Below are 24488 nucleotides of genomic sequence, written 5' to 3'. Positions count from 1 at the left end.
GCACCATTCTGCAGCAATCACGAATGATTACGGTAGTTATGATTTGCTATTTGTGAACAAAAGCAACTCAATCAGAATGGAAATATGAATGAAACTTGATGAAACTGATAGCATCCGATTGTAATTATGTTATCACAACAATAAAACAAATGTGTTTATTATCATACTAAGTAAATTTGCTAATTCCTTTAAATCTGAACTTTACATTTTAAATCTTTTAATTTATCCATACTAATACCATTAAATCAAATGTAATAATATTGTCATTCGCTATAAATAAATACAAATTTTCATCTATTTTAAAGTTCAAACATATATGGGTGCGCCCAGCCCAAGGTAAGGCAGCATCTTACCTTGGGCCGGCTCTGGCTGCATCTTTGTTTATGACACTAAAACCAGACTTTTCACAGTACCACAAAATCCAAATTAGGAATAGAGTTTTGTAGTTTAACTTTGCCTTCACTCTCCTGGTGTATTAGAAAGTTAAACTGACATGCTGTAGTTTAGCCGTATAGTGGCTTGGTTTTCAGAAGTGACTGTTTTTTTTTTGTTTGCAAAGCTTTGATCCTTTGCACTGTAAGGTGATCGGGGGTAAACCTTTTCCTGTGTGATGTCACCTCCTCAGTCGTGTGACCCCGGTTACACCAAACATGAGAGGCATGTGTGGGCCTTAAAAAGAGAAAGGAGAAAGAGTGCAGGGTTACCCGCTCCGCTACAGATTACCAGAGAGGATTCTGCAGCTGGTGCGTTAAAAGTTAAAATGTGTAACTACAAAGCAGAAGCCCAAGGCTTCAGCAAGATCAAGGCATGTTATCTGTAAGCCTGTGATCTTTACTGTGTAGACACACCTTGAAACAAATTGCACTTGTTCTTTGCCAACTTTACACAAGCAAATCAACCCATCTCTTCCTCTCTCTCTCTCTTTCTCTCTCTCTCTGTCTTTTTTTTATACTATTTTTAAATTTTCTGTGTAGCAAAACTAAAAAAGCCCTCCAGATTATATTTAGATTATATTTATGTTTTCTTTTCTTTATTATCTTCTGGACAGAAATTCCCTCTGGCATCAGCAAAAAAAAACAATAAATACTTTCTGAGAAAATCGTGCCGCTTTTCTCTATTTTTACCACATCATGAAGTATTAAAATCAAAGAAGCTGCCTTAAATTCAAATGTCTTTTATAAACATGTATTCATTTGCCGTTGAAATGCTTCTTCACATAAAGGACACAGTCTATATCTGTCAAGCACTTTCTTTTGTATAGTAATGTGCAAAAAGAGCTCAGGAAAAACCATGCCTTAGAAATAAGCCTCTGTGTGGGTGAGTGGCTGAAGGTGTTCAGGTAATGAACCTAAGTGTATAATTAGAAAATGTTCCAGGCGGTTTCTCAGGGATGTTGTCTTGACAGTATAATTAAAAACATAAGCGTCACTTTTACCTTTTGAAGAATGTTTAAATACATGTAGAAAAGTCAGGATTTTTCAGTTTCCTGTGGATTCTTCAGTTCAGTTTAACAAGAAGGTATCTCTTGCATTGGTTAAAATTTAGGGTGTAATGATACATTCTGATAAGAGAACAATAATCCAGTCTAGGTTTGACCAGTTTTACTTTGAATTTTATGCTTGTCCAAGATTGTGTTCATGTTCGAGATTTAAACGCGCACACCAGTCTTACTGCGTGCTCAGTTTGGTGACTGCATGCTTAAAGGTAGAGTCACCGATTTTTCCAGAACGTTCCCCAAGTCTCTTTTTGAATTACTGCGCATGTGAAAGATCACGTGAAAAAAAATGTCCCAAATCCACTCTGGTCTTATTTCTTTCTACTGAGGCCTTCCTCTTCTTATAAACTTGTACGCAATTTGCTTCTTGCAACTTCCAGCCATGTTCAAAGTCTACGCTCTTCAGCGCAAATAGCAGGGATTGGTGAGAGTTTTTACAGGCCTGCAGCTCCCACAGAGATCTAAATTTTTAACCTCCTTTTTTGAATACATAATGTATTGACTACTTTCAGGATAGAAGGACCACTTTGCCCTGTATAACAAAAAGTTTTTGAACAAGATTACCAACACAAATATAACGCTGCACCATTCTGGACGCCAAGAAGACACAGCACAAACACACTTCTGCATCTGTTTGTTGTTGTTTTTATTTATTTTTGGTGCAGATGGAAGAACAACTTCTTCCTTTGTGGTCTTTATTGGAAATTCAACATATCATGTCAATGTGTTTCTATCATGAATACAGCGTAGTACATATTTAAGCTAACTAAGAAATAAAGTAGAGGTAAATTAAACTGTAAAAGCATCTTTTTAAATAGTTGTTTCTACAGATTTCAGTGCCTAAAGATGCTGTTATATTCCTTTTATGTTGTGGGTTTGCTCATCTAACGGCTTGGTGTGACCATATTTAAGCATTTTTAGCCATATTTAGCAGCCCTCTGAATAGTTCTACCTGGACATTAATGCTGGAATCTCCATACTTAACACAGGCATGACAGATGGTTTAATTTCTATAATTGTCCTACAATGCATTTTAGATTTTAAATATGTATTGAGTTAGAGCTCTCTGTGAAAAAAAAAAAAATCTAATTACAAAAATCAGGCATGAATTTGTGTGATAACTGGAGTGTGTGCAGAGCTCCAGTAACATAGTACCATTAAGGAAGCCACATAAGGCAGCTCCACCCGCTCACCCTGAAGCTCCTGTTAGTTAGGAATACTAAATCTGTGGCCTCATATCAGTTGACTGCCTTGTAATGCACATTCCCTCTTGGATCATCACAAGCTTTTACTGCTCTAAAGCGGGTCGGACTGTGACGGGGATCTGTTAGGCTCTCCTGGCATTCCTCATCTACGTGCTGCTGTTTAAAATTACTGCTGTGCCAATGACTATGTTGTTAAATGACACAGTTCACGGTGGTGGTCCCCAGTGGATCTGTTTACTGGCTCCTTTATGGAGTAAAGGTCACGCTGATGGACCTGATCCTTGAGGTCTGTAACTGGAAGTGGGTCTGTTTATGGGTCCTTTACTCATAGCAACACATCAGGAAGCTTCCCTTTAGCGGCATCGGCAAGTTTAAAACAGCCTTTTGTTCATAAGCAAACCTCCAGGGTGAATAAAGATGTTAACAGCAAAATAATAAGAGTAGAGCGATGAAAACCAACATGGATTTATATGCACTGCTTATAGAGTTTATAATGGCAGGCCTTTTCCTATTCAGGAGAAATTAGTAGACTTAGTGAGTCACTTTTTCTGATCGAAGCTTGATTTGCCATATTGAATCATGGAGCGTGAGCAGCGTTATGTTTTCTCCAACTTTATGAAGCATAGATTAGCACAGTGGAACCCCTCCCCCACCTGTTATTGCACACTGGTGGTTAGCTAGCTGAAAGCAGGCTACCACATCTTCCCCTCACCTTCAAGAAAAAAGTTCTTGAAGGTGAGGCTAAAAAAAGTTCTGCTGATAGGCTAGTTGGACAGTATTTATGCTCTTGAAAGACAGCAGTCATGGTGTGGAAACTAGAGAAGTGCCTTAGCAGTCCTAAGGCAAGGCTGTTTCGAAACTACAGGTGGCGAGCTTTGAGGGGAAGGTCTTCTTGGCAGCTAATGACCGACTAATCAGTGGAAAATGTTACATGTGAATAACAGAAGTTCTAATATTCCACGCAGTACTCAAGTTTATTTAAAACCAGATACATGAATGTGTCAGGTCTTTATTTTGTTATGCTAAATTGTATGTAAATCACAAATAATGGTAAAATAATCATTTTGTTAATCTAGTTGGAATTGTAGAGACGTGGAACCTCAGAAACCTGAAGCTTTGCAGGCATTTCCTTTTCTGGCCAAGACCGCCCAGATGGACGTCATATTGTGCTAAATTAATCTTTTATTCCACCGGTTGTGTGCAGATGTAACATCACGTTTTTTTTTAGACCTCAATAAACTTTTGAAATTAACCGTTGTTAATGTATGTTAGATATGCTTAAAAAGTTAAACTGAAAAAAAAAAGTTTTTGTGTTTTTTTTCAGTCTCTCAGTAGACATTTAGTCAGCTTCAGCTCCAGCCTGTGGTTTATTTTATGTAGTTTGTTTTGGGAGAGTTTCTTATTCAGAATCATAAACAAAAGAATTTGACACAAAAAAGAAGCATCTTTTTTTCTTAATGGCTATTTAATCAGCCTTGGCAAATGTGCATCTACTGAACGTTACTTTTTAGTATTTTTAACAACTTGGTCCTGAATTCTAAAGAGAGGAACCACCAAACATCCAGCATCTGACCCAGATTAAAAACAAAAAAAAACAGCGGGTGCCTCTTTGGTGGGATCACTTTGGGGTCGGCCAAACAGAGGGTCCATGATGCCCCCCCTTCACTGAGCTAAAACAGGACGTTGAGAACTGCAGGTCCAGAGACACTGTCTGCTTCATTTAGGAGAGACAAAACAAGACCCAGGCCAAAGTATCTGAGGCCGTTTCTGGCATTGGAGAACTGATGGACCTAAACATCCTTTTATTTTACTCTCCAAACCTTCCCTGTCAAGTTCGGTCAAGTATTTAGGATGCCAGATTATCTGAATATAAATTTCAGGGAAGAGAGACACATTGATGGATACTTTTAATAATGTTAGACGTTTAATTGGCTTGTAAAACTTGAATGTTCACTCTCCGATTCCTTCAGAAACCTTCTTGTAGTAACAGTCCTCACTTAGAAGGTGAAATCAGAATAATGGTCCTCACTCTGATGCCTAAAGGTTAAAGGAAACAGAAGGAGTGGAAAAGAAGATTAAATCAGCGCTGTGACAAACTACCGTACAGTTTGTACATCGGCCTGTTGGTTTCACTCTGAAGACTGAACTAACTGTCCAGTTTGTTTTTTCTCAGTTGTGATTGGACAGTTGGCTCTCCACTGTAGCGTGTTTGGTAGGTGTCTGTCACATACCTGCTCTTAAATAACACCCCCACCCTCCTGTCCACCTCATGACCCTCTGAGACAAACAGCGCAGCTGCTAAATAACCGACCGGATCAATATCTGTCATAGCAGTTCAGTGAGCCCGAGCAATCGGAAATATCCGAGCTGTGTATTTACTTGCTTTCCACCCCTCCTCCCGTTTCTGCTGTGCAGAGATGCAGATGTTGATCTTCTTGAGCTGCACAGGTTTTGAATTAAACAAAACTCTTTATTCTGAGGCCGTTTTTTTTTTTATTATTATTATTCAAAATACTGAATGGACGGATTATCACTTCATTTGTAAGAAACAGCCCCCTTATAAAAGCATTAAACAGATCTGCTTGGAGACCCTTCTATTTCATGGCCTATTTGTGAATAAAGTAAACTTAATCAGAAACAAAGTGAGAGCTGATAGAACCAATCAGAAACGTCTGAGAAGCTGATTTACATAACGTAGTGATCTAAGTCATGTCTAGCTTAAAACACACCATTTGAAGTCCTCCATTTAAGATAATTTTATGTTTTATGTTTTAGTGTATATAACGTATGTAGTGCCTTGCGTATTCATATTCCTTAAACGTTTTCTCATTTTGTCGCATTACAGCTACTGGTATGAATTAATGTTATTAGGATTAATGTAATGGACCAGCAGAAGGTAATGCATAATTGTGAAGTGGGAGGACAGGGATATGCATATAAAAATCTGAAAAGTGTGGTGTGCATTTGAAGTCAACGCATTTACTCCAATGCCCCCAAATGAAATCATAGCCCACCTACTGTCCTTAGAAATCATCCAGTTAGTAGAGTTGCGTGTGTTTGATATCATTTCAGTGTCTATCCGGCTGTTCCGTGAAGGCGTCAGAGGTTTGTTATAGAATATCAGAGAACAAACAACCTTATGAAGACCAAAGAACACTGTAGATGGTTCAGGGAGACTGCTGTAGCAGGGTTGGGTTATAAAACAAGGTTACAAACTTTTAACATCCCTAGTACAATGGCAAACCTACCAAACCATGGCCGTCCATGTAAACTAAAAGCCTGGAAACAGAGAGCGTTCCTCAGAGAAGCAGGCTAGACACCAATAATGACTCTGGAGCAGCTGCAGAGACCCTCAGTTCATGTGGAGCAATCTGTAGACAGGACAAGTCATGCACTCTACAAATCTCCTTTATTAAGAGTGGCAAGAAGAATGGCATTGTTGAAATAAAATTATAAGAATTGCCTTTCTCAGTTTGCCTGAAGCCATCTAAGGAACACTGCCCACCTGTGGAAGACGCTGCTCTGGTCGGATTGGACCAAACTCAGTTTTCTGGGCAGCATGCACAAAACATTGTGTGCCAGGAACAAAGCTGCAGATGAGAGTACATGATTCCCACTATGAAACATGGTAGTGGCAGCATCATGTAGTGAAGATCTTTTTTTTTTCTGACTCTATGTCAGGACTTTAACTGGACCATTCTAACACACGTGCTTCGATGTAAACCGTCTGACAAAAGCTCTGGTGGTATGTTCAGGGTTGTTTGCCTGCTTTAAAGCTTCTACATCCTCTTCAAGGATTGCTCCCCCGTCCTTGCTGTAGTTAGAAACGCAAACGGCTGCCACCCCTGACCTTGCCTACCGATATTTAGTTGGAATTTATTCAAAGGGAGCCATGTATCTTTTTCCTTCCACTTCACAAAGATGCTCCAATTTGTGTTGGTCTGTCACAATAAATCTCAATGAAACACATGGAAGTTTGTGATGTGATAAAATATTAAAAAGAGTAAACATTTGTGTACAGTTTAAAGTGCACTGACATCTTTTGTAAACTGAATTTAAAGAATATTTCAAAGCAGGCTTCAGATTTCAGAAAGCAGTAAGCCCCCCATCACCCCCCCCCCCCCCCCACCCCCTGCATAAACAGTGGCCCCTGCTGGCTCCTTCTGTGCATGGTCTCCCCCATCAGTGCCAACTCCTCTGAGCTCGCAAACAAGTTTCCCTCTGTTTATGGAGAATTGCCGAAACTTTCTTCCTCCCTGAGCTCCTCACATCCTCCTCCTGTCCACAAATAGGGAGGCTTTATTCCTCCCCCGGGTTGGAGGCTGTGAAACGTGTGCACTTTCTAAACTTTGTTCTTCTTTTTTTTCCCAATCCCTCTGTCTAATCAAGGAAGCGTCCCTGAGCGGATCGGCCGCCATGTATTGTTTGGCTGCGGCGTCAGAGCGGCAGTGTCTGGTCAGACTGTCGTGCCGATAAACCATGTCGTTGTTTAGAGGGGAAAGTAGAGGGATAAATCATGGTTTGCTGAGGTGGTGAAATTACACAGGAGACGGACAGCAGTGTGGATTACAAAAGGGAAGTGCGCTTTGCCAGGACATCGATTTGAGGAGACTGACCTGTATGAGTCCTCATTATGTCCACCACACGGACTTAAATATAGCTTCAGGTTCCCACAGGAGGACGAAGCTGGACAAATACTTTGAGCTCGCACCCAAAACCAGGAAAACCTGCATCCTGTTTAATATGGAGTTTGCAGCGTTTACAGGACTGTAATGGTACACAGAGAGGCGCCAAAGAAGTTTCATCTCAGTCCCGGCAATTTGTGCAGTCATTTGTTGTTGTGGTTGTTTTTATTTCCTATATATATTTTTTTTTTTCCCCTCAGATCGCTCGTGGCACCCCTCTCCTCACTCTCAGATTTTCAAATATCTGTTTGCAGGGGGATGCGTCAGTTCTGAGCAGATGACCTAGTTTTTATGCACGCACCATCTTACACGCATAGAAAGACCCCTCTACATACGTTACATGTCTGTGAACACGCCCGAGTCGATCATGCTATGTGAATTCTGTTAACGCCGCAGATTTGAGCGGCTGTGGAAACACGTCAGTTATAGAATCGGTTAATTTTTAATTATCGCGGGCTGCTCTGTACACAGCTGCTCTCTCTACGTTGACTCTTGTTTTGTTTTTTCTTCAGCATTTAATTGGAGCTGAAACAGCATGACCTATTTTGTTTGGAGAGAATGTATACTTTATCTGTGCCTCCTCAGAACGTGGCCCTGAGCTTAATTTTGCAGCGCTGTAATGGTTCCTCTCAAAGTGTAATGCAGTGCAGATTACTCATAACCTTTTTAGCATTGCAAGCAGCGAATTCATCAACTGGATTACATAAAGCCCCAAATATATTCACCTCTTTGTGTGCATTTGCATGAAATGAATCAATAATGCAGCTGATTGAAAAGTGACAAGGCAACTTTAGCCATATAAATATGCTTTTTGTGTTCATCTTAAATGGAGCACCTGCAATCAGATCATGAGTTGTTTCCTGTTAGTCTAGGTCTGCCTGGTCAGGCTTCTGACTGAGTCAGCAACAATAATGAGGCACCACTTTTCTTTTAAAGTGCTCTGCTGTGTCACTGAAAAGGAAACATAAAGGTCAGTCGAGAAACTGCGCTCTGTAGTATCGAATCAGATAAAGCAATTTAACCCTAGCAATCAAAGCAAATAGAAAACGTAAGTGGTCATCTCACCAGGTCCTAAAGTAAGATAAATATGCCTTCAAATGAGAAACAAAAGAATATGAGATTTCTTTTATTCATTCAATGAAACTTCAGTCAGATTGCGCAAAAGCTCATAAACCGCATAAGCAGGAGAGAAATAGCATAGTGGTGAAATTTAGAAGTGGGAGCTACTGGAACAGGCTGCCTGCCCGTGCGGTGCCAGAAGCACTACCTACTTCCACTGGATTAAAAAGTGGAAGTAGCAACCTCGTTCTGCTAGTCAAATAATTGATTCATTGATCATCAACAAACGTGACTGTTGCTGGAAAACAATAATTTTTTGTGTATCTAGTATGTTTTAACCTGATGTTACTGAGGAAACTTGTTAATAATAATTTTAAAGAAGCAATGGCTGCTATTTTTTTTTTTTTTACAGTCTGCAGTATATTATTCTAATAGGAAATATTTCATACTCCTTCCAGTTCTACTAGACATGAATTTTCCTTTAAACAGTCTCCCTCCGTGTTTTGGAATCTGATAGCAGAGCACTTTGAGGGATCAGAGAACACCAAATATGTCTGATCAGATGAGTGTCACATCTGTTTTGTTGCCCATCAACAATTTTAAAACTCATAGATCTAGTTATTTGTGTGTTCATGGATATATTTTCATAGATTTTTTTCGTTAGTAATGCATGTTATGTATTTGGTGATAAAATCATCTAATACTGCAATGACATGTTTGCAAAAACAGTATTACAACCAAGCGTTGTTACTTGTGCATGGCCTAAATGTGTGAGAACGAAGTAGCATCAGTTTGTTAATCAATGCTACCACGGGGTAAACTAAAAAATATTGACTCGGGCATATTCTGTATACAGCCTAAACGATGACTTAAGAGCCTAATAATAACAATGCAAAAAGAGAATGGCTCTTGCATCCTGATTGGTCTTTCACCAAAAACCAACAGGTAAATTCGTTAGCAAGATCCACTCCTCTCTTTTTTTCCTCTGGTGCGATCTCTGTCCCTCTTTCTCTTTTTGGCCTTCTCAGACACAGTTTTTCTCGTTTTGTTTCCCTCGGCCATGACAAACTTTGGCTCGAGGGTGAGAAAAGTAGAAGCACAAACTGCCATAAAACTGCGCTCTAGATCACATGACCTCTAGGTCACATGACCCATTCAGCAATGGGTCCAATCCTCTTAAGTTACATAGGAGAGATTTTCAGAAGGGCAGCCCACATGGAGCATCAGTTCACACCAAGTGTTATATATTGACCTGAAAAATTATTTAATATATTGGCTCCAAACTTACACAAACTTACACAATCCTGCTTTAAAGCAATTATACAAAAACAAAAAAAAAACTGCTTCCTAGACTGGACATGCCTTAGTAATTTCCATGTTAAGGGGAATGGCAGAACACTAAAAAAAGTCGGAGCAAGTCTTCCTCGATAATGGAAAAGACAACACTTTTTCTGTTAAGTAAGAACATTGCAACACATCTGATCTTCCTCTGGAACAATGGATTTGAGAGGTGGAGGTGTTCTGACATAACCGCCTCACGGTCATTGCAGCTATAAAGCATGGTGGTGAAGGGGTGGTGGTTTGGGCTTCCTTTGCCATTGCAGGACCTTGGCACTTTGCAGAATCAGCTATTTCTCCCCTGTAGTCAAAGATGAGGAGATTTGTGTGACGAGTAAAGCTTAGACCACATTTACCAATGACGGCAAAATGTATGGCAAAATTAGGGAATAAAGCTGATTGACCCATAATTGTCCACTGTTCAATTTCAACAAGCCACTTTTAAAAGAAACACATAAAATTCTCCCAGTGATACCATAATAGATGATTGCTACAAGTGATTGCTGCTAGCTGTTGTCCGACAAGCTACTGAATGATGGTACTTGGTTTTTCTGCAATGCCACTCTGTTGGACTGGACTGAATAACTCTTTGATGTTTCTCTACAAGCGCTTAAGAGGAAAAAGGAAAATGTATTGTGAGATTTCTGGAATGTTGCACAGAGAATGTTGTGCTAGAAATCTCCAGCAATCAGCACAAACGTACTGAACCGCTGTTGCATCATTTGGCATTGCTTATCTGACTTTCGGTTTACCCGAGTAAGGACCAGGTAGTTAATGGTTTTGTCCCAATGAATGCTTAAAATTAAAAGCGAAACAGTTGTTTGGTTCTAGACACACAGAGACATGCAGGAAAGCTGCAGAAACTCCCGGAACGGATAGTATGACTGATCCAGCAATCCTTTCATTGTTGTGGTAAAATGGAGTCGCCTAAGCTGCTCTAATCACTTGCTTAGTGTTGCAGCAACAAATGCTTATTTTTAGATATTTGCAATCCAATAGTAAAGGTCCAATCCCTCGTGAACCCTCACTAATGCTGTGGTCCGTTTGCTTTTGTTGGGTTTATTATTACTCCTAATAGGCCTTTTCATTTGTCAGGACCCTCTGTCCATTTCAGATAATTCCATTGTGATTTGAGGAGACAAAAGGAGGCAGGATGTCACATTGAGCCGAAAGAAGCGTCTCTCCTCAGAGCCTGACTTAAAGCTGCAGCTCCATTGACAGTAAAGAGCATTTTCCATTGTAAAGTCCATCATCATTTAATCTGTGGATAAATATGGCTGCGAGTGATTGTCTTCGGCAGTTTGTGCTGATGGTGCAGGAGGATGTTGAGCTGTTATTAAAGGTATGCAGGCTGCTAAAGGTTTGAAGTGCAGTTGGGCATTTGTGAACAGAAAAGGCACTATGCAGCTGATTGATTGCAGGTATACAGACACAGATTAGTGTTGATCTGTTTCTTGTTTATTGGGCTCCTTCTGCCTTGTGGTTGTCACATTCAGCTTAGTGCTTTTTTTTTTTTTTTGCTGTTTATGCTCTAGCTCGGTCTTGTCTTTGCATGTTGTATCTGGATGAAACAAAAGAAAAAAAAATGTTGACCTAATTATGAGAGTATAACTTTTATCTCATTCGAAATGTGACCAAAGAGACAAAATCTTTAGTTTATGTGAGGACAACAGCACAGTCTAATAATGGTATTCTCCGTCACATTTTTAGCCTTCCGCAGTCAAGAAAACTGAGCGGCCTCTTTCTGAGCTCAAAGTCTAAAAGAAACAAACAGTTGGGTTTCAGCTATTTTCCGTCAAAATGGGAAACTGTTAAAATTAAAAGGAGGTGTTTACTACCTTTTATTTTTTTTATTTGTTCACGTCTGTTCATTTAACACCAACTTGCAGATTTGGCTCTGTGACCTATTTGGTGTCTCGGTAACACCCCCCTCCTGCGTATTCATATAACACCATACAGAGGATACGCAAACTTTTTTCATTATTATATTTCAGCCTTACATCTACATGCAAATAGTGGTTTAGGGTTCTTGGAAAAAAATATTTTGTTATACCTGGTTTTAAGAGTCTTAAAACCAGGTATGGATGTCCCATTTTTGGTGGGGGGGTTTTGGCAGCATTACAGCACTACATGCAGGCTGATATACTTGTCCTTGTGTTTTGAGTTGTTTTGGTGTTTTTGTGTGGTTGTTGTAATTTTTGGAAGAAATTGTGTATATAATAGCAACATTTCAGAAACATCCTCCATCCACCCATTGTCTATAGTCGCTTATCCATGCATATTTGAAGTCCAGGCACCACAGAGAAACACATAACAACCAACCACGCATGCCCATATTCACTCCTCAAGGTAATTTAGAGGGACCAAATAAATATCTTGCATAGTAATAACAATGAACATTTTTGGACGAGGTCAGAGAACCTGGAGGAAGCCCAAGCATCCATGTGAACATGCAAACTCCATATAGACAGACTCCAAGCCAGGATTTGAACCCCCGACCTTCTTGTTGTAAGGAGACGGCCCCCATTCTGCCTCAGTTCTTACAAAAGTCCTGGCAGGAAAATATGAATGGACTTCACGAAAGCCTGCTTTTGTTGTTGGATCTTCTAATGTTCTTTGTGCCTACTCACTATGAGTTGAACGCTCCCATTACATATTGGGGATTTGAATTCAACCCACAAGTAATATACCTGGGAACCACATCAGGATGTAGTTGGAAACCCGTAACCACTGTGAATTATCAGGAGTAATAAGGGATTACAGAACAAGTGTGACAGGTTGATACGATACAACGCAAGGACAGCTGCAGCAGCAGCAGGGGCCCGTGGTGCGAATACAGCAGAGGCATCATATGACCTTCTGGTGTCCATTTGATCTGGGAAATGCGTTGATTAGCAGAATATGGTGCAGAACAACATATTTAGGTAAAAATGCAACAACTATGGCAACACTTAAAGGGCTGAGAGGTTGGTGTTACTCTTTGCTAAAATCCTGCTTAAGTCCTCAGTCGACATAGTCGTGACTCTCGAAAATTAAATGCTACATCAATGCTGTTATTTTTTATTAGCTGTTCAATGGCCTAAGGGAAATGTTACTTTTGTTGTGTGTGTTTTTGTTATTTGTATATCCAAACCCACTTGCAGAAGGTTCTTGAGTACACAAGGACCCTGAGGTACAATAAAGCAACCTCTGAGTCATCTTAGTTATGTTGCTCAGGGAATGACTTCTGCTTTATGCTGTTAACTTTAACTTAAAGATAATGAATTATAGTCAGGTTTAAAGCAAGGGGAGAAATGTTATCAATATCCTCTCCCACAAAAGACAGCATAATGTTTGCATAATGGCCCATATCGACGAACACAGCAGTCACCATGTTTCTACCTTTGAGGGGTATGCTATACCTCTTGCCTGCATAATTTACCAAAGTTCTGCCAAAAAAGTCTGTTTATATCTGTTTTTCACTTCCAAAAAGGGCCTTCTAATAACTCCTGAAGGGTTTGTTAATGTTTGCCATTCCAAAATCTGCATAGTCAGGATTAAACGTCTCCAAAATGAACACTCATGATAACAATTGCCTAAATATGTTTGTGTGATGTAAGAATTTGGGCCTTATATGATACTAGTATTGCCAGTGAACTGACAGAGATGGCAGTTGTACTTATCCTAAAGTCAGGACATACTACTTAGTCCAACGACCATCATGTAAGTGTCTTTGTCATCTGTTCACCTCAGAGGAACCCGTAGGATGTATTGCACAATGTCAGTTCTGTTCAGGGTTGGACGCTGTTAACCTTGACTCAAGCACATTAAAAGCTACTGATTTTCCCCTTGACTGCCATAAGACATTGTTTTTCTCAAGTTGTAGGATTTACATAGCGGGTCATCATGGACTAAAACACTTGAGCAGACTGTCCAACCCTACATTTTATTATGTAGAACTGAGTCATACAGCACTCACCTGGCACATGATAGAAGGTTGCCATGTCTACTTGCTCTGACCCCCTGCGTACCACCGTTGTTTGTGTCCTCACCCTTTTGCTCAGGCTTTTTACTTCCCGATATGATGACTGCATTACTGTTAAATGTTTTTACAAACAAATCCGTTATGTGTGAAATAGTAAAATTGTCATTTTGACATTTAAACTAACTTCTTTTTCTATTGTAGCTTAAAGAGAGACATTTTGGGAAGGATTGCGGCAAAGTTGAGTCAGAAAGTGCAACAAAGTGCTGTTTTCAAGTAAAGGTAGAAAGAAAGCAAAGTGTAGATCTGTTAGTTACTTTGGTCTCTCCTTACCCTTGTAACAACTTCAAACGCTAGAACAATTGCTGGGATGGTTCACTTTTTTTATATCAGTCTCTCTTCACAGCCGTTAAATCTGGAAGTTGTTCAGAAAAGTTGTGAGCGATAATCAAATACTAAAACTAAGTCGGTGCAGTGTAGTGCTTCACGAGACAAGCGTTTTATGTTTAACCCTTAAACATTTGAATCCTGATGGATAAAGTCGTGAGCTGCACTGTATTAAGGAAGCATTCTATTAGAATATTGATATCAGTCGCATTTAGACCATTTTTTTCCTACTCTTCTTCTTTCCCATCATCACAAGAGTTCAGTTCACTTGTTGTGAGAGTTATCAACTAAGATCAATATTAGATGTAAGCGTCTGAGGCGGTGAAAGTCCAGCCGAATGGCCAGCTGTGTTATCCACAAGCTGTTTGTGAATGCATGGGACCTCTAATATGTTAGCCTCATAAATGCTGCTTCCAAGCAGTGCTTTGGTATTACCGTATTCCTCAGTTATCTGGCAGCGAGGATCACAAATCTATCCATTGTGCACCCCCAAAGGAATCTCTTGCTTTGATATTTTCAGTGGGGCATAAGATCTACTTGTAGGTTGGCCCTAAATTGATTTACAAAGGTTCAACACTTAATTTTATTGTACTTCAATTCTAATTTGTAATGAATCATTTTGATTGCTAATTTTGAGGAATGCAGAAGGTGGAACTTTGAAACATTCATTGCAAAGAGTCTGGGTCTTTATTCAGTGAAAGAAGCAGGGCATTGGTGCTAAAATGAGCAGAGGTAAAATTTCTAGAACCACTGTAGGAAGGTAGACATGATAGCTCTGACCTGTGACGCATGGACATGCATCCTCACAGGACCTAAAGTTACCATAATGGTGGGTTTTATCACTGATGAGTGGCAGCTAGCATCTTATCTAGTAAAATTAACCGCAGTGAGTTGATTGAATTTAATCCTCTTTATACTATTGGGTTGATTTGTTTATTTATTTCTGCCCATAAATCTCACATATTATCTTGTAAAGTGCTTTTAATTGACATTTGTTTTGCATTGGTATTATATACGTTAACTGAATTGAGGCATGAATAAGATAAAAAGAAAGTAGCCGGCAAATGGCCACTGAGAAGAGGTCCATAAGCATTTTTAGTACTCATTTATATATTTGTGTAATCTGTTTTTGGTTGACGTAAAAAATCTCAAACTCTTTATTGTTTTTGGTTTTGAAGAGCTGTTTATTGTTTAATTTATTAATGCATTCATCGTTTTAAAACAGGACTTCAGGTTTTTAAATAGGACTCAAATCATGAAGTGGCTAAAGATTCCCGCCGTTGTAAGTTATGTAAAAGGAAATTGAAAGCAGTCATCAGTTTGTCAAAAGATCACTAAAGAATTAGTTACTTTCATTTAGCTCTTAGATACAATGAACCAGATAAAGAGATGACACAATGCCCAATAATAGGTTCACAAGAAGACAAAGCCAGGTTTTACCTTTTTAGTTTTAGAAAAGCTAAGATTTCAGTTTGTTTTTACTATAGAGGTTTCTCCATTCACAATTTTACAACCTTACTATTACTATGTCGAGGAACCTTTGATCAATGTTTAATAAAGTATAAGAATAATTTAGTCCAAGCCTGGCCTGCCTATATATTACAGTTTTCATGCTTGTCTCAAACTATGCCATTCTTGATGCTAAAAAACAATGACATTTTTATTTTTGGGTTTTCAGAAATAAAATCAATTTAATAAATTTTAAAATCTGTTTAATGGAGAACAACGGGGTTTAGTATTGACCTATCAAAATAGTTCAGATAGTTTTAGTAACGAAAAAAAAAGGCATTTCATTTAAGGCAGATGGGATGCTGTGTATCACACCTCATCATAAGCTAGCTTCGCTGGATGTCTCTGTTTTGTTACGCATCCTTCCTGTTTTATCACTTTGTCTCCATTCATCTGCATTACTAAGCATCCAAAACGCTGCCAGATAAATGATAATAAATTGGTAGTGAGCGTTGTCGACCCAACCCGACAAGGTAAAAGGTCAACAGCTTCTTCCTTTCTTATTTCAAAATAAGAGTCTATAAGACATTGCTAAAAGGGGTTGAGCAATAGGCACTTATCGGTGGCACTGGAAACATGTCACCAAATATGTCCCTATTATTTTATGCTCAACAACCTACACAGATGGCGGCTGGTCTCCTGTGCAAATAAAACTACCAAAGGCTGAAGTCCAGGATTGGGACATTTCTATATTGCCAGATTTCATGCAATATAGAACTCAGATGAGTTCTGGTTACCATCTCTGGCTCCAGGTGATTGAAAAAAATAAAATTGTAAGTTGTTGAACAAAGAAACACATTGTTAATATCTATTGTTTTGCCAGCCTGCATCCAGACATCAGAAATGTCTGATCAATAAACTATTGTCATCCTCCTCACATTACAGCCCACTGAATGATGTTTCATTACGGGGACAGAGCTGGTACCCTCTGCCACATTTCACCCTCCAGATCCTTACGTGTCCCTTGTTCTACACCGCCGGGGGCGGTGAGGTGTAAACAGTTGCGGCTTGTTGTCGCGTTGCCCTCCTTTTGTTGCACCTCCTGTAAGAAAGGTGCAGCTCCGTGGCCCCGTGAGCAGTTGTCTCTGTCACTTCAGTGGGAGCAAGAAACAGAGAGCCTGAGGTTTGGATCTTAGCAGGACGCAGCACTGTCAGGGCGTCAGGTGAGAACGTGTCAGGAGTTGCCCCCCCACCCCACCCCACCCCCCCAGCTTTCTTCCCACCCACTTCCACTACACCACTTACTTAATCACTTCTGACACAATGCCAATTCCACAGTGAGCACTTCACGCTGCTTTATTCATAGATGTGGCAGCCGGGCAGTGATCAACTCCAAGAGTCTGTCATTGTGCATCTAGCAGCAGTCGCTTACACGTGTTATTGTGGTTTTTGATTACAAGTGCTCTGACATTTATAAGCTTCTGAAAATCACTGGTCCGTCTGGGGGCATTTGATGGTCCATCAGGATGTCTTTCACAGCTGATGAAAGAAAGCAGACAGCGGACGACCTAAAACCCGTCAGCCTCTTCCGACTCGCTGTACATAAGAGAAGACAACAGGTGCAGCTGTTAACCCGGTCGCCGCTAAATTTAAGCCCCGACTCCAGCGAAACTGCGGCTGAGTGTCCTGAGGGCACAGGCAAAACAATTTACTGAATTGAGCCAGACATAACTGGAAACGTCACGCCTGCCTCGCGCACAGCTGCTTTACAGCCTCTATTGTTGTCTCTGAAAAGCTGAACAGGAGCTGCGAAGCAATCATAAAGCATGCAGGGAAGCAATTTCTTTCTCTTATTCAAGTGAAAAATTATTCCATGCTGTCACAAAAGACTCCCTAACAAGGTGCTTTAAACTCTCTGGCAGTGCATTGCTGCGGGGTGGCGAAGAGTGGGATAAGATATAAATGAAGCTTAAAGTCAAGAGTCTGTTTCTGGTAATAGGTGCATTTCGTTCGCTCCCCAACCTGCTTTTGATGTGGAGCTAAGATTAACTGTGTTCAACTGTCTACTTCACTGTCTTAAATTAACAGCACAGGTTGACAGCCGGAGACCTTCTGTGAGGCGTTTGAACTCTAAAGAGATTTACTGTCTTTTTTTTATTTTTGGAGGGGGGGGGGTTCTTTCATACAGCTTGTTGTGTCTATTCTCAGTCCCCTGTGCATAGCACATTTGGCCAGTTTCCATTTCTAAGAAAAGCCATGGCATTTGACAACAAAGAAATACTCAACCACTGAGGAATTTTCCCCTTTCATCTCCACCTAATCCTCCCATCATGCGATCTGGGCTAATAACGGCTGAGCAGGGCGCAGGGTGCCAAGGAATCCCGGCCCAGCTGCTTTCTAGAAAGAAAGTGCTCCTGCAGGGCAGACAGATTCTTACATCCAACGTGTTGCTCCCTCACAGTTAATGAGGCCTACTGTCTGGGCTTCCTCTATCAGCGGGCTGCATCCTGAGCCAGGCCAAGCAGCAGTCATGCATCATAAAGTTTACACTCCTGGATCCACGGTGGGGAGTAAGCAGAGCTCAGCGGTTCTTGCCCTCTCTGGGTATAAACCACAGATTAGACTCATTTCAGCCTATGCTGCGTATTGGAATATGACTAAAATTATGATAGAAAAGACATCTTTATTCTAATATTCAGGCCCTACAGATATAATGAGTTACATTGCAAGGTATAATTTAAATGCACTGGATGCTTTTGGACCAATATCATAATTAAATAGCTCAATAACTTTGGAGCCAAATTTGGACTTCCAGCAAAACAACAGACGGGAATAGCAAAGGACTGAAATAAGAATAACATGGATAAATCAGGATTTCAAAGATTTGTTGTTTTTGTTGCACACGCTGGTGGTAGCTCTGCAGCACAGCTAGCTGCTAAAGTAAGTCAGAGAAGTAGAAAAGTTGAGGCACTGGCTGCACTACACCGGATTTGTTTTGAACACACATTATTTCCTCAGTTTTAAATAAAAAAAACTTCATTCGTGTGGTCCTCAGGATTCCAATTAAAATCCTCTTATATGACAAATTGAGAAGAAATTCCTCTTTTAATCCAGGGGCTTCATTCCATTCTCAGACATTTTCTGACAGAATAATTGATTTTAACAAAATCACCGGTGGCACAATTACTGGTATTCCAGCAATACCTTCACAATAAATGTAACTGAAACATTTTATAATCCATACTTAATATTTTGTAATTTAAACAACATTTCTAAGAACATCTTTTAAGTCATCCATGACAATTCTGTTTCACCGGGGAATGAATGCGACATGTTGCCCCATTTTCTCTTGGTGCCACCCACAGTAAGCAGGAGGGGAAGGAAAGACGGGGAAAAAAACACATTCGAGACAAATTAAGATTTCCAGCAACACAATATAACCCCTGAAATAAGCAGAAATGTCATAAATGGTGTGTAAACTGCATCAGTTATTAGTGCATTTTCTCCTGCAACTCCGAAAGGTTATAATAACACAAAATAGGGGTAAAAAATATCCAAACACTCACAACTATGATTATTTTTGTTCATAATTCCAGGGACATCTAAAACAAACTGAAGATATACCAGCTTGAGTCGTTCCTGAGACGTGTTGCTTTTTTAAAAGATAATCATTTAATATATATCAAATTAAGCAAATACTTGGGTCAAAACTTACACAGTGCTACTTTAAGTTTTGTAGTCAAGCATATTCCTGTCTGCCTTCCTAAAACACAGTGTTTACAGTGGTTCAATAATTTATCACATCTTTACATCATTCATACATATTAGAAAGGTTTTTTTTTTTATTCATGAGTGTTTCTTAAAGATGCCTCTTGTGTTTGGTGTTTTTATGGTCTTAAGTCGTACTCAGCTGCCAGACAGGCCCTTATGAGCAGCTCATTTTCTCTTTCACCTCTGCGTCCCCGTGGAGCCACAGCGTGATGCTGTGATGCACGTCAGAGTGAACCCTCAGTCAGTTTACATTGGAAATTCAAATACACTGAAACAACACTTTGGTGGGGTTTTTTAGACACAGTATGGCAGAACAATCTGTTGTAAGTGCATTAAAATGGAAATACTTTGTCTTCTGTTGTACCAGTAAATAGAAGAAGTAACACATTTTTTTTTACTAATTCATAAAATATTGAGGTACAATCGTTTTGTCTATATAACCTACCTTTACATATTTAGATAAAGTTTTTGTTGGTTAAAATACTTGATTCTTAATGAGCTTGTCTAACTGCTTCATCTCAGCCAGAGATAATCTGCTGCTCCAATAAACTACATAGAAGATGGCTGATGCCACCACAGAGTCAAAAAGGGTATTCAGCTGCGCCCTCTGCGCTCTTAAATATTGCGGTGCTCCCGTATGACTGACCAGCCTGTCAAAGACACAGCAGGGACATGGACAGGTCCAGCTTGTCCCTCAGAAGACCTGCCAGGATGGTATTAAAAGCTCTGGAGAATTCAAAGAACATGAGCCCCACTACTCTTTCTGATTTCCCCTGATGGGTCAGAACTCACCCTGATGGGTGCAGAAAGTAAATGATGGCATCATCCACGCCAATGCATGGCTGGTAGGCAAATTGAAGCAGATCCAACCAGATTTTACTAGGAAGCTTTTTGAGGGTCTTCATCGGATGCGATTTCAGTCCTACTGGCCTGTAGCTGCTGAGGTAATTTGAATGTCTGTTCTTCAGCATTGGTATGACACAAGAGGTCTTGGCTGTGGTACTTTCCCCAGCTTAAGGCTCATGTTGAACATGTCCTCCATCATGCCACACAGCAGCTCATGCCTCGCCTGAAGTGGGAACTGAAAGATTTGTAGTTTGGGGAAGAAAAGCAGACAGTTGTTAAAGATAAGTCTGGTTGCAGTAGGGGAGACTAATCAAACCTGCTGAACAATTGGTTGAGATCATTCACCTACTCTACATCTCCTATGGCCTGGGTTTGTGACCTGAAATTGTTTTCAGGTTATTTCAAACCCCACAGATGTTGCTCTGCTGCAGCTGGTCCTCTATCTTCTTCCATTGGATTTTTCCCCATCCCTCATCTTCCTTCTCATTTCCTTCTGCACAACCCTTAGCTCCTTATTGTTTCCTGATCTAAAGGGGAGCCTTTATTGGAGAAACACTGTACCATCATGAGAGATCACCTTGTTGTTCACAGAGAAGTTAATATAGTCCTTGATGCAGTCTATAATGCTGTTAATGTCCTCTTCATCAGGACCACAGAGTTCTTCCCACATAGTAGAGCTGAAATAATCCCTCAGAGCTTCTTCAATCTCCTCAGACCATCTCCTGTGTGTGTGTGTGTGTGTGTCACAGCTGGTTCTGTGTACAAGGGGTTTATACCCAGACTGGAGATGAACCAGGGTGTGATCCAACCCCCCCAGAAGAGGGAGAGGTAAAGCTGTATGCCTCCTCAGTGTTGGTATTCAATAAGTCCAGCATTTTAATGCCTCTGCTGTGACAGGTAACATGTTGGGTGAAGATGGGCAGAGTGGAGAACAGGGAGGCATGATTGAAAACCATAGAGATCAGAAAAAGACCCTGGGGATGCTCTTTTTGAAAGTCTTCTGGTCACAGCATAGAGGACATTGCATCCTCCATGCTGCTGCAGCATTAGCAGAGGAGGGAACATAAACTGTGACTGCGATAATATGAGTAAACTATCACGGTAGATGGTATGGCCTCATGCTAACAGCTAGCAGTTCAATGCCCTGTATGCAGAACATCTGTTTGCTAACGAATGCTCATCCTTAGGATCTTTCAAAAACGATATGATAAACCCTCTTACTGTGTCCAACTCTGCAGCAAAAGTGCCTTGTTCCGTTAAGTTTTTTTCTTCCCTGGTCTTAAGATTTTAGATCTGTAGATAAAAAAAACTTCACTTCAGAAATGAATGAATGACTTCACTGTTGTTATGGGTTCCTCAAACCTCCCACCGACTATTGTCTCAAAAGGCAAAGGAAAATTCATCATCTGTTTTCTGATTTACGTAAGATCGAGACCTTGCTGTGGATGTTGTTTCAACAACAATAATTTTTAGCCGTAATAAAAGTGGATGAATCATGTAGTGCCAGTGGCAAAAGGATGGTGCAATGGTGGAAAGCCAATATAAGACTTTATTAGACATATACAGTTTAGTAGGATTCCCCTCCTACCCCACCCCACCTGCTAATAATGACTTCACACATGCTTAATCTTTTTGCAGTAAAACAATGAAAGAGGGCATTATCATGATGCCAAAGTGGAATTTACTAATTTATCAGCATCCGTTGTTTTCATGCATCCTGCTACTGAGAGAATGTAAGCTATAGCATACTTTGCTTTGTATCAAGAGCACCTCTATGCCCTTTTGAGAGAAAAGACAAAAGCTTTTTAAAATCATTGTTGACATTTTTCTCAAAAAACTAAATATCAATGGATAAAGTGTAATAGATTTCCCAGGGTGAATTTTGAAGCCATCATTATCACCCAGCTAACTATCCAAAGGTTAGAGGCAAACAGTCAAATAACACACATTCAATAAGGCCAGGATAATTACCCTTGCATTCTGTATCCAAAAGTATTTTTAATTAAGTCTCTTATTGATGATGCAGATTTGTGTGTCTGACACATGAAAGTATGAATAAAAAAACCCGAATCTACAGCGATCACTCCCAGATGTCACAATTAGAAGCAGCTCAAAGGTCAGCACAGATTTCGGCCTGAGCTGCATTATTGAAAATCAAATCTACTGTAAAGATCTAGGAAGGCCATCAACGTGTCGCCGTCTTCTGAAAAAGCTTGTCCACGCAGCACACAGAGAGTCTGCTGCAGGCCCCCGGGGTCCCTGAAAAAGGACAAACAGGCACCTGAGATGGGATTGAGCCCACAGCCGGAGCTGATGGAGAAGGGGGATTTTCGAGCTCTAAAGGATGATTGGCAGAAAATGTCAAGCACGACACGTCAGCCTGAAGCAAAACACACAGAAGACAGATGTCAGAGACTGCATGATAAGAAGGAGGGCAGGCTTATAAGAAAGAGGAGGAAGACGCAGCTTCAGAGGGTTAGGTCACCCTTTTCCAGAATCTATTTCAGATTCTTTGTCGTCGCTGATCTCATCTAAATACCCCTCACCTGACCTATCACCCTAATGCACAAAGCTTGAAAGCAGCTTTCTGATAATATTTACCTTTTCATTTTCTTTCAGATTCAATCACGGTCACAGTTTTTTTTTTCCCCCTTCTAGCTGGTACAAAAGCAAACCTGGTCTGGGCCTTAACCAGGGTCAGATATCCCAGAAGGCAAAGGCAGACTGAATGTTAATTATTCTGTGAATATGTTCAGTTTGACCTCGAGACTTGGCTCCAGCTCCGCTTATTCAAGTTTTTGCAGAGCTTTAGGTTTTACCTCAGCACATAGTGTAAGGCAGAGCATTTTCTGCATTCCTCATGTTTTGGATTTAATGTTTGTGTGGTTTTCAGGGCGGTGCTCCAGCAGCGTACCCAGAGGACGAGCTAGAACGCCTGACCAAAAAGATGCTGTTTGACATGGACAACCCTCCATCCGAGGAATATTTTGGTAAGATGCCGCAGCTTATCTCAGCCACAGATGGTCCTTTTCCTCCTGTTTTATTGATCTGCCACTGGTGCAAAAATGTTAATGACTCTGAGTCAAAATGTCCACTAAATGTTAAGACTTAAGGAAGATTTTTGAAAGGAGAAGGATTCCTTTTCTTACAACCTCAAGTTTCTATAAATCCCAGATTATGTTGTAGTTTTAATATTTCTAGCAAAACAGATATATTTTTTCTTGACCGATCAAGAAAAAACCAAAAGTTTTTTCTTGACCAAGTTCCTCACCCAGAAAGTGGTAGCCGATGCTTAGTTTCGCCAGTGAGAAAACATTAAAACCAACCATTATTTCCCTTTCTTTCTGTAGGTTTACAGGAACGATTAGGATTTTAGACCTTTTATGACTTACACCAATGCTTTTAGCACCCCAGTGCAGGTTAGTTCTTCAGTGCAATTAGGCCAATCATTGGAAAGGTATAAACTCAAACAAGTAAAATGTTTTTATAACCTTAGCTTTTAGCTCTGCGGATGAGATCACCTTAAATGTCTTGTGTTTATAAGAAAGATCTAGGCTCCAAATCTTTTTCACTACATTCCTGTAAAAGTATTCGGTCCAGGTCAAAATTAAAGGTGTGGACCGGTGCAGAATGGGTTGCTCTTGTGGAACTGGGGTGAGCAGATGGGCCCACTAAGAACTAAACTTATTGAAACCAGCTTCTGCACATCATGTCATACGAGTGATCACGGTCACAAATAATACTGGTGGAGAGGTTGCTTTAATTTATAGTATCAAAGCTGTATGGAGGTCCTAAACCGATATTGTTTTTCATTTTCCTTAGACATGCGTTTTTATCAAGAAATTTCTATAATTTGTATTGTTTTTTCCTTATACAAGCCTTTGTTCTTTTTACATTTCCTCATCTCCTCTTTTTACTTTACCGTATGAATTTCTGCCTCACTATGCAAATGAGGAGGGCGGTCTTAAGGGGACAACTGCTCCATATTGGTTGGTTAACATCAGCCTTCTATAGCTGGGAACTTCATGCTGGACGCTCCGACTGAACGTGTGTTTCAGTCGGCGGCTCACATGGACTCAGGTGTCAGCAGGTGTGGTGCCAGTTCTCCTGACAGAAACTAAAGTCCATGCTGGGAGCTTGCATTGGGCTGGAGCAGCAGATCCATGCAGCTCCATCTCATTTCCAGAAACAGAGATGTTGAACTTTTGCTAAAAAAAAATAAAGTTTAAAAGGCGTTGTCACCTCATGGTTCAGTTAGTGGGTTACAACAGAAAATGAGACTTTATTGCTCT

General features: G+C 40.2%; 1 protein-coding gene across 1 annotated transcript in view; it reads left to right on the top strand.

The window, feature by feature from the left end:
- Window positions 1–24488, top strand: part of lpp (LIM domain containing preferred translocation partner in lipoma) — a 194263-nt gene that overhangs the window by 117869 nt on the left and 51906 nt on the right. Inside the window, exon 8 of the mRNA XM_012861169.3 lies at window positions 23090–23186. Coding sequence (XP_012716623.2) covers window positions 23090–23186 — 97 coding nt within the window. The remainder of the gene's footprint in view (window positions 1–23089; window positions 23187–24488) is intronic.

This window comes from Fundulus heteroclitus, chromosome 9, assembly GCF_011125445.2.
Source record: "Fundulus heteroclitus isolate FHET01 chromosome 9, MU-UCD_Fhet_4.1, whole genome shotgun sequence".
In the NCBI taxonomy this organism is placed as follows: domain Eukaryota; kingdom Metazoa; phylum Chordata; class Actinopteri; order Cyprinodontiformes; family Fundulidae; genus Fundulus; species Fundulus heteroclitus.
This window is presented reverse-complemented; position numbering and strand designations above follow the sequence as displayed.